Source organism: Saccostrea cucullata, unplaced genomic scaffold (assembly GCF_032062105.1).
Source record: "Saccostrea cucullata isolate Sc308-1 unplaced genomic scaffold, CSIRO_AGI_Scuc_v1 ctg9851, whole genome shotgun sequence".
NCBI classification, from domain to species: domain Eukaryota; kingdom Metazoa; phylum Mollusca; class Bivalvia; order Ostreida; family Ostreidae; genus Saccostrea; species Saccostrea cuccullata.
This window is the reverse complement of record NW_026924732.1, coordinates 2,259-16,556: the sequence shown is the minus strand read 5'-3', so window position 1 is coordinate 16,556 and position 14,298 is coordinate 2,259. Positions and strand designations below refer to the sequence as shown.

General features: G+C 33.5%; 1 protein-coding gene across 1 annotated transcript; it reads right to left on the bottom strand.

Annotated features, from left to right (window-relative positions):
- Positions 1-304: 304 nt before the first annotated feature.
- Positions 305-11,650, bottom strand: LOC134267157 (uncharacterized). The gene is made up of 4 exons (XM_062749378.1): positions 11,022-11,650; positions 3,439-3,885; positions 2,998-3,213; positions 305-2,847 (listed from the first exon to the last, which is right to left on the bottom strand). The coding sequence occupies exons 2-4, from the start codon at positions 3,883-3,885 to the stop codon at positions 2,602-2,604; spliced, it is 909 nt and encodes a 302-aa protein (XP_062605362.1). The 5' UTR covers positions 11,022-11,650; the 3' UTR covers positions 305-2,601.
- Between the last annotated feature and the right edge of the window lie 2,648 nt (positions 11,651-14,298).

Below are 14,298 nucleotides of genomic sequence, written 5' to 3'. Positions count from 1 at the left end.
TTCATTGAAGTGTTAATTGACTTCATTATCGTATGTTTAGTATTCAGAACAAAATAATAGTCAGTTCACTGATGCGGTGATTGTGAAATTCAATTTTCACTTCAAGAATTAGAAATACCAAGGTACAATTCGTAATATAGCAATATAAAAACATGTTATAACCCTCAGGTGCTTTGAAGCACTTCACCTGTATTTTGATTTCAATAAATTATTATTTAAGCAAGAACAGGGTACAGTTTCAATACAAATGAAGTATTTTTCTAAAATGTGAAAATGATAAGAAATTTAATTCATTCTTCCTGATTTATAAGACCTCCATACAGTAAGAATACAGGAATCATTTGGTCTTTCTTCATACCATATTCTTTTAATATTCTACTTTCATGTAAATTACCCGTACTTGAATCTGATTCGTATAATATAATAAATATTACATGTAATTGAGTGTAACTACATGTAATTGAGTGTAACATTGAAAATGTTCACTCCTCAGAAACCATGGTCAGTTTCTTTTGCGCCTTAGTTGACAATGCTTTTCATGGGCTGAAAATTTTCAATGTGAAACTCAATTACATGCAATATATAAAATAATTTAATATATTTAAAAATACTTATTTAGTTGACTATTTGTAAAGCCAACTTCACAACTTTTTAAGAACGTTTAATTTTTAGGGCACAATTAAGCCCAAATTATACATTCTTACTGCTTTTCGTAATAAGTATTGAAATATTCCTTTAATTAACCTTGAAATTTTTAGATGAGTAAAGAAACACTTTGGCTTTGCTCCTATTTCAGCATGTTCAGATATAGAAAACATGACTTCAGTGTAAAAAGTTTTATTAAGCACTAAAATACAAAAGTCAGATAATTCACAAACATTTCTTAAGTTTCAGAACAAAATACTGCAAAACGATAAAAACTTGTATGGAGATAAAATGTTACAAATAAGCAGGTTTAAAAGTATAATGTATATCTTGAGTATACAGTAAACTATATATATATCAAGATCTGGTGGCATCATGTAATACAGTAACTGTTTAGCACCTGAGATGAGTTTGGCATTCAGCATATACCTGGTATGTGTAAAAAATGTAAAATTAAGTAAAAAGGGCATACAAAATACCAGGAAGTACAGACATTAAAAATAAAAAAAAAAAAAAAACAAACAAACAAACAAAAAAAAACACATACAAAGAACAAAAAAAGAAAGTAAAAATGCAGCAAATTAATACACGAAAGTTATATCACTAGCATTAAAACAATCCGCAATGGCTTGGTCGTGCATGAAATAAAGATGATTAAGGCTGTTTTTAAAATATTTCACATAATCACTATTCATGCTGGTGTGCAACTACAAATCAATACTACAACTACAATGTACATGTACATATAAAACTGAACATTCTGCTACATAGAATTCTTTCACAAAGAATGACACAATGTACTGTGTCTGAGTATTTCAGCAAATTAAGTAGAATCAGAAACACTGCTTAATATGTGCATTTTTAACAAAAAATAGATCATTTTGAAGAAATCTACAAATAGCAGGAAAAACTATCCAGAAAAGGAAAAAAAAATAGAGGAATAACACAAAAGTGACTTAAAGCTAAGAGTCGTCCAACTTCAAGACATAAAACACAATAACAAGAAATCAAGATACTAACTAGACACACATAATGAACATTCCAAATAAAGCACAAAATGAAATCAGTTTGTATCAATAAGCAGGCCTGTTTACAAACAAAAAAAAACAAAAAAAAAAAACAAGAAAAACAAGAAAACAAAAAAAAAAATAAAATACAGGGGATTCAACTGCTTAATAAAAAAAATATGTGTAACCGCACAAGGATGTGCAATTAAAGCAACATTCAAAATTTCAATTTTGAAATTGTTTTTTTTTTTTTTTCCTCACATATTTCTTTCAAAACATACAAAGAAAACAATTTCAAAGTATGTCAGGCATCCATGTAAAAACAAGAAGCTAATCATTAACTAGCATACATGGCATGTGCATTTGAGAAAAGAAATTACAAATTGCAGTCATCTTAAATGTTGGAAAACTAATCAGAAAATGGAAATCCAATCAAAAACAAAAGTAGCCATCAAACTACTGAAGTACAAAATGTCATATTATTTCAATAACTATATACATCTGTACAAGTAAGAAATAAATGCAAACAAAATAATGAACTAAACCAGTACTGAGTAATCCAAAAATCAGCCAAGAAGTTTAAAATGAGCTGAAATCATTAAATCATAAAAAGAAACCCATTTAATCAATGAATGAAATACATGTCCAATGGTGAAAAAATGTTTCCCTGCAATCCAATCCAATGATACTACAAAGTTTGATGTCCATTTGAAGATTTTGCTTATCTTTCAAAAAATCTAAAATTACATACAGGACACAAGGAAAGAAATCAGGAGAAATCAACATTTAAATAATAGATGATTTTAAAAAAAGTTGTACAGAATTCATAAATTGGATTTAATTAACAAAAAAAAAAATGAAGCACAAGTGCAATACAAAACTTTAGAGCCATCCGTAAGAAATAATGTTGCAATCAGTAATTCACAGCAAATGCTTACTGATCAAAAGTTTAAATTGTCATGGTCAGAATTTTGTTTTCTTTGACAGTAATTGCTGCAGACACGGGCAATTTCTTCATCAAGTTGTTCTCCATGTCTCTTGTTTCGCACTTCAGAGCACTAGACAGGGAGGCCTTCTTAACTAGATATTCTGGGTATTCCCCATCCTCCTCTGCTGTGAGTTTGATAGTCTGGCCATCTTCCTCTTCATATGCGATGAACTGAAGGGTCTTGCACACTTCTGGAACAGTTACTTCCTAAAAAAAAAATGAAAAATACATTACATTATTCAGTACTGTCCTAAAAAGATAAGAAAGATTTTTTTTTCAACAAAAGAGCATTATGAGGTGTCCAAAAACCGTAGTCAGAATATTGTTTAACACTCATTAAATCAGAGCAAGGTTTACCTCAATTTTTGTCCTTACAGTAGACGATACAGATTTCTCATCATTGTACAGCTGTACAACAACATCAGATATAATTATGTGACTTCCAACAGAGGTCTTCGTCTTTGTTAAGTCACGCCATAATGACACCTTGCATGTTCCTGTGATGTCTTTCACTTTTATAGTCCTCACACTCGTCTCCTCACCATTGACACGGACTGACCTTTGCATCTCCTCCTGTTAAAGAAACATGTAATAATTAATCTTATGATCCTAATAATTTGGTTTCTAATGCATTATTTAATACAGTGTTGTGGCATTGAAGATCATACAAAAAAAATTGCTTTGTCATGTTCTACATATATTTATGGATTTTTTTTGGAGTCGTCTACTAAAATTATGAATAATATAGAACTTTACTAATATGTAAGGAAACTAAAATCTATGTTAAAAAATACTCACTGAAACAACTTGTCCCCTGAGGGTTACAAGGGTTTTTGTTGGTGAACTTTGGGCAGTCTTTATGCTCACCTCCGCAGCAGGAGGTGGAAATGCAATTTCCTTCCCCTGTGTTACCAGGGATTCTGGAACATCCAGAGGTCCAGTTTTTAAGACTTTGCTCCTGTTTGTAATCACCAAAGACCTGACAGTTTCATTTTTAATTATAACATTGAGCAACATAACTGTGTGTCCAAGTTTTACCACGTCAAGTTTGCTGCTGTCGTAGAGTACCCCTTTGACAGCCATTGTTCTGTCCGCAAATCCTATAACTGTTGATTGGCGCTGCTCACCATTTGCATTCCTGTAAGCAATAACTGGGCCAACTCCACAAACTTTTACTTTCAATGCTCCAGAGTACGGAGTGCTGGACAAAGTGCTATCACGAAAGGCCTCCTCTAAAGTCTTCATCTAGAAATGGAAGCAAAATTTGTTGTCACTAATGCATCCTTATTTCTTTTTATCATTTTATCTGCTATTTAAAGCAATAAACACAGGTTTATGATCTGAATAGTATGATTCCAGTACACCACTTCTAAATATTAAATCATTGTCAATGTTTGTGTAAACATGATCTAAAATAGTGTCATAATTAGTTGTAGATTTACTAATCAATTGAGAAAGAGAGTATTTAGAGTACAGAAAAGAAGGCAAAACTTGAACTTGACTGAAATCCAAGTTAAAATCTCCCATAAGTATGTGAGGTTTCTTTAAATTGTAAACTGTGTCTAAATGAGCAAAGAATTTCTTATACAATTTTAAAGTAGCAAGTTTAGGGGAACAGTACAAGAAACACACATGAATAAGCAGATTTGAATGCGATATAAATCCATGAGTCAATTCAACACCAAAGATGTTTGCCCCAACAAAAGAATTTAAGACACCTTTCGTGTATACTGCTAAACCATGATATGCTCTGTCACCACAGCAAGTGTCATCATTTCTTGACAATTGAAATCCTTCAAGATTTACAATGCTAGACTGGTTTTGAGTTTTGAGACAGGTCTCTCCAAAGGCTAGGATATTTGCAGCCAACATGTTTGCATCTGCACGCACATCAGTTATATGCTTTTTCAATGACCTACAGTTTTGAAATACAATTTTGAAAACATTTTCCGGAATGTTGTAAAGCAAAGGTACTGATATATGAACCTGAGATGATGTTCGCAATCTATTCATTTCTTCCACAACAGCATCAGACACTCTAATACAGTCTGGATCAAAATTTAGCAAGAATAAAGAAGATAAACATTTAACACGACTCAAAGCAACATAATACAAGTGATCAATTTTTCTTTTGCCAAGTCCCAATACTGCACTTTCCAGTGTACAACCTTGTGCTTTGTGTACGGTCTTTGCTGCTGCAAGACTAAGAGGGAATTGACGACGAGTTACATGGAAAGATTTATAGTAACTGATATTAAACTTTCTTGTTGTTTCTAAAATTGGAGTCCATGTTGAAGGAATAGCAGAAGAGAAGAGGTGCTTATATTGAGTCCTGCACTTTTTTCCAATATCCTCTGAACAAAATTTTACCCAAACAATACTACACCTTGAAGATTCATGTACACGAAAATCAAGTTTTGTTATTGTGCATGGTGTGCCATTAGCCAATCCATCTGATACATCAATATTAACACAAATTTCTGCAGGAAGACCTTCACCTATACATAAATATTTGTTCAATCCCTTTGTTTTTGTTGCATCTTCAGGAATTTTCGTAAGAATTTTTTCATGTAATGAACATGGTAAATCTCCAGATATACAGTCAATTGTTTCTACTATGGTTTTTTTAGATTCACATACATGCTGAAAAACACTCTTATTGTAATTCTGTACGTCACATCTGTGTGTAAATAAATGTGGCATATTGCGCGTTCTGTCATTTTCTTCTTCAAGAATTTGCATTTTGAAAGATGACATGTCTTCTTCTAGATGATTTCCTTCTCGAATTCTATTCAACATTTCAGCAAATCTTAAATCATCCTTCTGTCGCATTATTTGATCCAGTTCAAATAAAAGAAAATGATCAATCCATAAATTTGTACCTAATGATGCAATACTTTCAGTGTTACTATAAGCAAATATCCACTGATCAAAAACCGGTTTCAATTGATATAAATCACCAAATGATATAACTGAAACACCACCAAAAGGTTTAGTACAGCCCAATATTTCTTGCAGACGCAGATTTATGAAATTAAACATATTTTTCCCAACCATAGATATTTCATCAATGAAAATTATTTTAAGGAATTTGAATTTTGATTGAAAGTTGCTCAACTGCTGCATGTCAAGAGGTTTATAATGAAAACCTTGGTCTGCTGGAATATGAAAAGCTGAATGTACTGTACAACCTCCTACATTGAAAGCAGCTTTTCCAGTTGGTGCACAAATTAGAACATGAACATCATCTGGATTTTCCCCTGGCTGATGCGCAAAATGCTTCACCAGTGCTTGATATAAAGCTTTAAGTAACACACTCTTGCCAACACCTGCACCACCACTAAGAAAGTGATAAAGTGGATCTGTCTTAGTTTTCATCCAATTTAGTACATGATAGAAAAATTCTTTTTGTTTAACATTTAATTGTTGAACAAGATCTCTGTACTCCTCATCAGTCATTTCCCCTACAAGCTGCTCATCTTGGTTTTGTATTTGCTTCCTCCCAGTGTTTATATCTAATGCAAGGTCATACTCATTATTATCACAGCTAGTTCCTGGATTAAAACATCCATATTCTTTGCATACTCTTGATCCCCTTTCAGCATCACACTCATCTTGGTGTTGTAATTCAGAAATTATTGGATTTTCATCAGTTAGTGATGCTGTATACTCTAACTGAGATATATCAACAGTCTGCTCACAAACATAGTTTTTCCTTTTTCTCACAACTTCTTCCTGATTTTCAGCATATCTCTCTTCATAACTAGACCAATCCCCCAAAATGTCAGAATACTTTTTCCAAGGCAAATATAGCATTAACTGTTCACGAAAGTAGTTTTCATTGTCATTTTCTTTAGAGTAACCAACAGAGTAGAGCACTCTTGGGCGTAATCTTTTTACCATGACAGTGCCATCTTTAAAGACATGTTCTTCACATCCTGATGATTCCTCTAAATCTGAAGACTCTTGGTCATCATCAGAAGTAAAATCATCATACGTTTCTGGTAATTCTTCTGGAATATCTTTTTTTGGAAATTCTGGTCTTTTTTTCCCATACTGTACTGTATAAAGGGCTACAAAATCTGCCAAGCATAATTTACTCATTGAATGTGGTCGTCTCTGATAACGCTTAATAGTGCTGTCCATTTCAACAGATGTTGATGTTTTTGGTAGTTCTTTTAAAACAGTCATTGGTTTTGTCAAAGTTACCCTATTGGTTTCAGGATTTGTATCTACGAATACAACATCTCTAGAGGACCGTCTTAATGGCATTTGCAGCACTAGATAACATGCCTCTTGAGCCCCAACCTCAACATGATTCAAAAATGTATTACCTACTTTTCGTACCTGGTCTCGAATGTTGCTTGAAGAATTTTTGGCTTCCTTGCATGCACTACTAAGCAAGTTGGACATCCCTCTTTGACCTTTGGAAATATATGATACAATGTAAGCCGCACATGCATATGGATCAAGAATATATTGTATATCCATATTAGCTTCCCAGCACTTGAGTAGTATTTCATTGTAATTATTTACTCGAATTTCAGACAATGCTCTCTTCAAAAAAACTTTTTTTTGTCCTGGTTTAATACTTGATCTTAAGGCCAAAATGTACTTATTGTATGAGATCTTTAATGAACTCAAAAACTGTTCAAATGTTAAATCACAATTTTCCCCTGATTTTAACCTATCTAAAAATGAAGAAATTTGTTTGAAATTTTCTCTAGCATCACTAACATCTTCTGAATCATCATTTAAGCCCTCCAGAATCACTGTTTTATCAATAGGGGGAATTGGAAATCCAAAACGACAAACAGGCTGACCTTTTTTTCGACATGATCTAGGATGTCTATGAGTTTGATAATTTACTAGTGTAGGCAGTGATTGGTTTTTTTCGCAAGAAATATACCTGTCTATAAATGTTTCAATTCTGTCATAAGGATCATTAACAATAGATGGGGCTTCATCAATCCAAAGCAGCATGTGAACATGAGGGGAACCTCTCTGTTGGAATTCAACTCTAAAGAAAAAGTCTACAATTTTACCTATGGGAGAACTTTCATGCTTCAATACATTGTTTAAAAACATTAGGAATTTATGATCGAAATACCTAGCACAAGTTACAGGATCAGCTTTAATCAATTCACTTTTTTCAAACCAAGTCAGATGCTCTATTTCTGAATCTGTGAAAGTTTTGTTTCTGAGAAATTTCCCTAATGCTCTCAATAATGGTTTCCATTTTGTTTCTGCTGCAGAGAAAGAGCAAAACCATGTTGGAATGCCCAATTGTCTTATCATTGCATAAATATCCTTTTTCGTTCTTTCCCAGTATGGTGGTGAGCCACGAACTGTTCGCAAAACTCTAAAGCCCTCATCATGCTTGATGATATTTTCAATTAATCCTTCTGATAAAACTTCATTCACAGTGAGTTTTTTACCCTTCATTTTACATTTTCTTACAGCAAGGGACACTTTATCAGATATTTGCTTAATCTGCAGTTTTTTCAGTTTGAAAAAGATATTTGTCACATTTTGAGCTACTCTCCTATCAGAATTTCTTAATTCCCACTTACAAATCGTGCTAAAGTGAACAGGGGTAGATCGTGAATTATTGTTTTGACGGGTTTCACCACAATAAATAGCAGGGAAAGACAGGAATTCAGAATATATATCCTGAAACATCCCTAGTGGAGTGTTTCCTTCTGCTGGTGCAACACTCAAAATTCTATTGAATTCTCGAAAATCTGCAGGATGCATAACAGTATCAAGATTTCCTGACGACTTCAAAACCGACCCATCATCCTCTGACCATTCATCTTCAAATTCCTGTTCCCCTTGCTCACAATCTGAATTGCATAACCCTTCTTGAATTTCTTTCTCCTTTAATAAACTTTCATTATTTATTTCATTCCAATTTTCATTCAATTTTATACCTTCATTTTGAAACAATCTACTATTTTTTATTAACCATTTTGCTGCTGAAAGAATTTTTTCAGGTCTGACTTGTTCAAATACTATGTGGCTTTTAAAGTTGAGACCTCTTTTCAGTTTTATTGGGATTGTCTCACTAGCATTCATATTTCTTGGCAGTAGTTTAACTGTTTTGTTCACATCTGCTGGAACATTTACTACATTGCCATGCACAGATAACTGACCCCCTCTAGGCAATTCTTTGATCTGCATGAATGGGATTCTTGGCGAGATTAATCTTTCTTCTAACTTTGTCAGTCCTTGCAATTCATTTGGTACTGCTGGAAAACAAATGCCATTTCCAATGGAACAAGGTGGAACTTTACTTTCCATAAGGAATGTTTTGCATTGTTTGCAGATCCATTCCTTGTTACTTACAGTTTTTATCGATTTCACACACATTTGTATCAAGTTTTCTGGCACCCTTTGAGAACACATTTAAATTCCTCAACAGATTGTTTAAAGAATAATTGACTGCAACTGACACATACATATTCTGGTCCCTTAGATGTTAACAAATGAAAATCTGAAACAAACTTGTCAGGATCATTACATCGTTGTTTTTTGCGCTGGGAAAATACTCCTGTTCTCTTTTTGCGTTTATTTTCATTTATACTTGCATCATTACCTATTGGAGATTGAACAAAAGGTAGGTCAACTAGTTTTACAGCTATCAGGTCCTCACCTAAAGGTAAGCCAGTTCTCTCATTTACAGACATTGCTTTCTTACTCTTTACACAAATGTCATTTGGAATAGAGCAAATATTAACATCTGCTACTTTGTGTTCATAACGAAGTTTGAACTCAGACACTGTGTTAATTTTAATCACATGCAAATCATACTGTTCGTCTCTTCCGGTACCATTAACAACATGTCTTAAATAGAGACACAGTTCCTGTAGGTTTTTTTTTTTTAACAATTACACTTGTTCCATCAGGGGAAGATAAACCTTCTGCATTTCTGGCATGTGAATCAAAAACTACAAAAAATCCATTCTGATGTGAAATTGCAGTGGCGCTTTCTCTACAGAGAAAAATGCAAAACTGACACTCGTTTACCTCCCCTGAGAGTCCCATTGCAAGAGCCAGTTTAAGATTCACTAATGGATAATGTCCACTGAAATTCTCATTGATGCTTCCACTGTATGTTTTTTTTACTTTCCAGTTCATATATTTTTTATCTATTTGGATAAAAGGTGGTAAATCTTGTGGTTCAAGGAAAGACCTTAAAGACATAAGGGAATTTTTAGCAAAGTTGTAAACATAATCTCCTTGAACAAGTATTTCATCCAAATCTCTAGGGAACCACTCAAAAGATATAAAAGGTTTCATGTAAAGTCTAATAAGAAAAATGGTGCAGCAGGGTAAGCATTGTCGCCCACGAGATTCAGAGCTAAACAATTCATCACCTTGGTGGAATGATCCCTGGATTGGGAAATTTTCTGTTTTGGGTCCAGAATTTAATTCTACATCCCCACACAACAACAACAAGACTGACACAATTAAAAAAAACCTGCTAATCTGGGCTGTTAGATAAAATAGAAATGAAAATCTTTTATATAATCTGTTTCTCTTTAGGATCCCCTTGCTTTTGTGCTTAATGCTAATAAAACACCCAATTCTTGCACGCCATAATGTAACATCAATGCCCATTTTGACGGTTAATGTTCAAGAAATACCTTGATAAATTTTATTCTTTCTATAGAAAATATAGCAATTTCATATCAAAACCAATTGTCAATAATTGATCACTTTCCACAATAAAAAGATGAAATTCATATTCTATATATATTTCTCCAGAATATTAAGTTATTTAGCATTTTACAACTCCAGAAATAAATATCAACTCCAGTATACATAAAATTCAACTCCAGAGAATTCTTTGCATAAACATGATAAACTTTTTTTTAAACTCCAGTTCCTGTTTTACAAGAATATTCAACTCCAAAGATTTTCTATGTAATACAGTTTCAACTCCAGCTCATATGTTTTATCAAATTATGCAAAATTATTTTCAAAGCAGCAATTATAGATCAAATCAAAAGTTTAAATATCTGCTTCAAATTCTATAAATCACACCGAGCGTACTTTATACGCACTTTTCAAACAGTATTTCAAAATGATATGGGCCTGTGTTGCATAATTTAGGTTTATGGAAGAAATCGATTACCGAACGTCAATTTTTTTTAATTTACTTCGATAAACTAGCGCTAATTATGAATTTAAGAAAGCCCTACTTCTTACTCTACAGCTGTTTACGAACAACAAGTTAAATAGTCAAGTCGAACAATAAAATCTACAACACGGTCCATTGGCTTTGTTTACAAACAAAACGACCATGTGCGCGAGACAAACAGAATAAAAACACACAGCTTTATGTAAATAGAACGAGAAAATTTTAGGTAACGTACCTTTTCCACAGCTTTTTCGATGAGAACTTCTTGATTAGTATCAAATGTTGTTTTCCTTAGCTTTCACTGTATCAAACGTAGTTTTCCTTGGCTTTCACTGTAATCGACACCCAGACACGCTATTTCCCAGACATCACGTGACTACGCATCACAAACAACACGCAAAATAATCACCTACATTTCCCATTTACAACCACCAAATAAAGCGTACACGTACTTTTAAATATATTTGAACACCTCTTTTTTTATTTAACTAACACCAATAAAACTTTTACCCTTTCAAAAGGTTTGTAAGGGAAAATACCTTTATTTTGTATTCCTACGCACAAAAATCTGGCGCGAAAACGTCACCCAGACAGAGTTCTCTTTCTTTCTTTCATTCATACCTACATGGTGGCGCTGTTGAAAATAACACTCGGAAAGTATCCTTCCGCGTTTGAAAGAGTTTATTCAACATTAAGTTTATTTATTTAGTTAATCTTGTCTTTATTAGCAAAAATTTAAATGAAAACAACAGGGTAATAAATGAAAATTATAATGAGTAAATTTCAAAACAAGTACTAAAATAGAGTGAAAGAAGTGATGAGAACTATTTTATCTTGCTCCTGTTTACTAGAAGGAATAGTGAACTCTTTGCCGTAAAGATACACCACTGACTGGGAACTAAATGGCTTGACTTCGTAAGCCATAAAAAATATCAGTGCTGCATTTTTGTCACATTATTAAAACGTTGCTCCTTAAAAGACGATGATTACTATGCTGCTTTTTTTCAGCGATTGGGCTATCAGTCCAAAAGTGTCAACACAAATCGGTGTTGCAAGGAATCACTCCGGGGCTACGATTGTCGGGAAAATCTTCGGGGTGATCCGTGTTTCTGCGTGTCCTTTTGTGAGGTGACCCGCTCTGGCATATTTGCGGAGATCGGACGCACCACCTACACAGTGGTGGTACCCAAGGGGCAGATACACTTCCTAACATCAGGAAAGAGGATCCGATATTGTCAAAGTAAGTTTGTTTTTTTTTAATTGTCTTGTTAAATCTTTAAGAAAAGACTTATAAAAAAAATCTTGCATGTACAATTATCATAGATCCGCCACTGCTGCAGTTTCTGGATCAGGATATCTCTTTGTATCGAATTTAATTTATTAAGATGGAGGATGAGGTAAAAACGTCACGCAACTATCGATAGTTTTTTTTTTACATCTTTTACACAATGAACACAATTTTTTGTATGAAATTTATTATTTATTCCCCCGTAGAAAAGAAAGGAGGGGGCAGGTTTTAGAGGGTTTTTAAAACAAAAAAAGAAAATTGAGCAGAAGACGCGCAACTGTCAATTTATCTTTAACCCTTCTTAATTAGATGGAACAACACTCATTCAGATTCAAAATTCATTTGAAGTAAAAAAAAAAATACCATAGAATATATCATTTTTGTTATTGTTACACAATATACACATACGAGAAAAATTTGCATGATTGATAGGAAAAAGACATAAAAGGAGGAATAAACTACACATGAACATGGACACAAGTTTTGAGCTTGTATATATATATATATATATATATATATATATATATGTATGTATACATATATATATATATACCGGTATATCATGTAAGTGTAGTAGATGTATATCTTAATAACTCAAATAAAATAAATCTAAAACCTTTTTATAACTTAGAAGGTTGTAAGCTATTACAAGCATCCCTTCTAGATCCACCTTCACATTTTTACACAGACATTTCATTCATTGGTCATACACTTGAATTCTATTGGTCAAGAGGTTTTATATTGTTCAGAGCGAATATTACCAAGATTTTCAATCTTATACTCATGTAGACATATAGAAAGTTCTCTGGAAAATTTTATGTAAATATATTCCTTTTTTCTGACACAAATTCCTAGACAAAGATAGAGCCATCATCTTATCATCACTGATTTATAATTACATAGTTATTAGTCAGATGGGCTTGGCACCATAAAATCCATATCACTTGAATTATTTCTGCTGGGGATTTTCCCATTACATATATATGCATACTTGTATCATTTATGAAAGAACACTTTTTACATATTAACAGATAAACTTTAATTTTACTATTTTTTAACAGAAACAGAAATTACAACCACAGTTACCACACAGAATTTTGAGGGCAACTATCTCCCCTCGCCCGGCACCACCGCCACCAGTCAGACAGAAGAGGAGGAGACTGTCGCCCCCACACCCAGGGAGGGTGGTGGTGGTACGACAGACACCACCACTTCAACCGGAGAGAATAGTGGTGCCACCACCACCACTCAGATTACCACCTTTGAGGGTCCTTCGGGTCCCCTCTCCACCCCGTCCACCACAGAGGTGAATGGTACAATTACCCCTGAGAGCCCTAATATACTTACTGGACCCAAAACTACCTTAGTTATAGGTAATTTTTTATGCAACTGATACTCATCATCAAAATTAACTATCGAACTATATGACAAGCAATTCGGGCTTTCACTGATAAAGAGCAAAAGAATTGGCCAAAATTAATTCCTGGAATTCTAATGGCATTACGAAATTCGCAATGTACTCAATCTACAGACCACTTCCCCTATTATATGGCTTTTGGTCGTGAAATGAACCTGCCTTTTGATTTACGAGTAACACCTTAAGACTCTCTACAAGCGGACGCCAAAGAACATATTCAAGACATTCTAGAGAATTTAAAAATTACGCACGAGATTGCAAATGTAAATATAGCGGAGAAACAAGCGAAATCAGAAGAAAGATATGATGAACGCGCAAAAGAGCCTTCATTCAGATTAAACCAAATGGTTCTCTTACAGCAATTTAAAACTCCAGCAGGTAAATCGCCTAAGCTCATTGACAAATATGATGGTCCGTATTACATATCTGAGTTAGTATCTCTGGGGTATATAATGGCCGTGCGCGCTCTGACAACATCAGTTGCGGTTTTTCAATAATAAATTTGTAAAAGCGTACAACTTGTTATCTCCTAAGGTACGTGCATGTAAATTCAATCATCTTTATGTTAATCATATTTATATACTGTTAAAAACTTAACGCAACTAGACTGTACTATGTTGGAAAAAAAATGAATTGTTATAAATAATTTATTTCTTTTTCAGAATGTTTAATTTTGTAAAATTAATTTTTTTATTGATATATGAGTTGCAGTTTCTCAATAATAATTTGTAAAAGGGAACTTCTTTTCTTTTAAGGCTAATATCTTCAGAGGCTGAAAACAAGCAACGCCATCCCTCACTAAGCCAA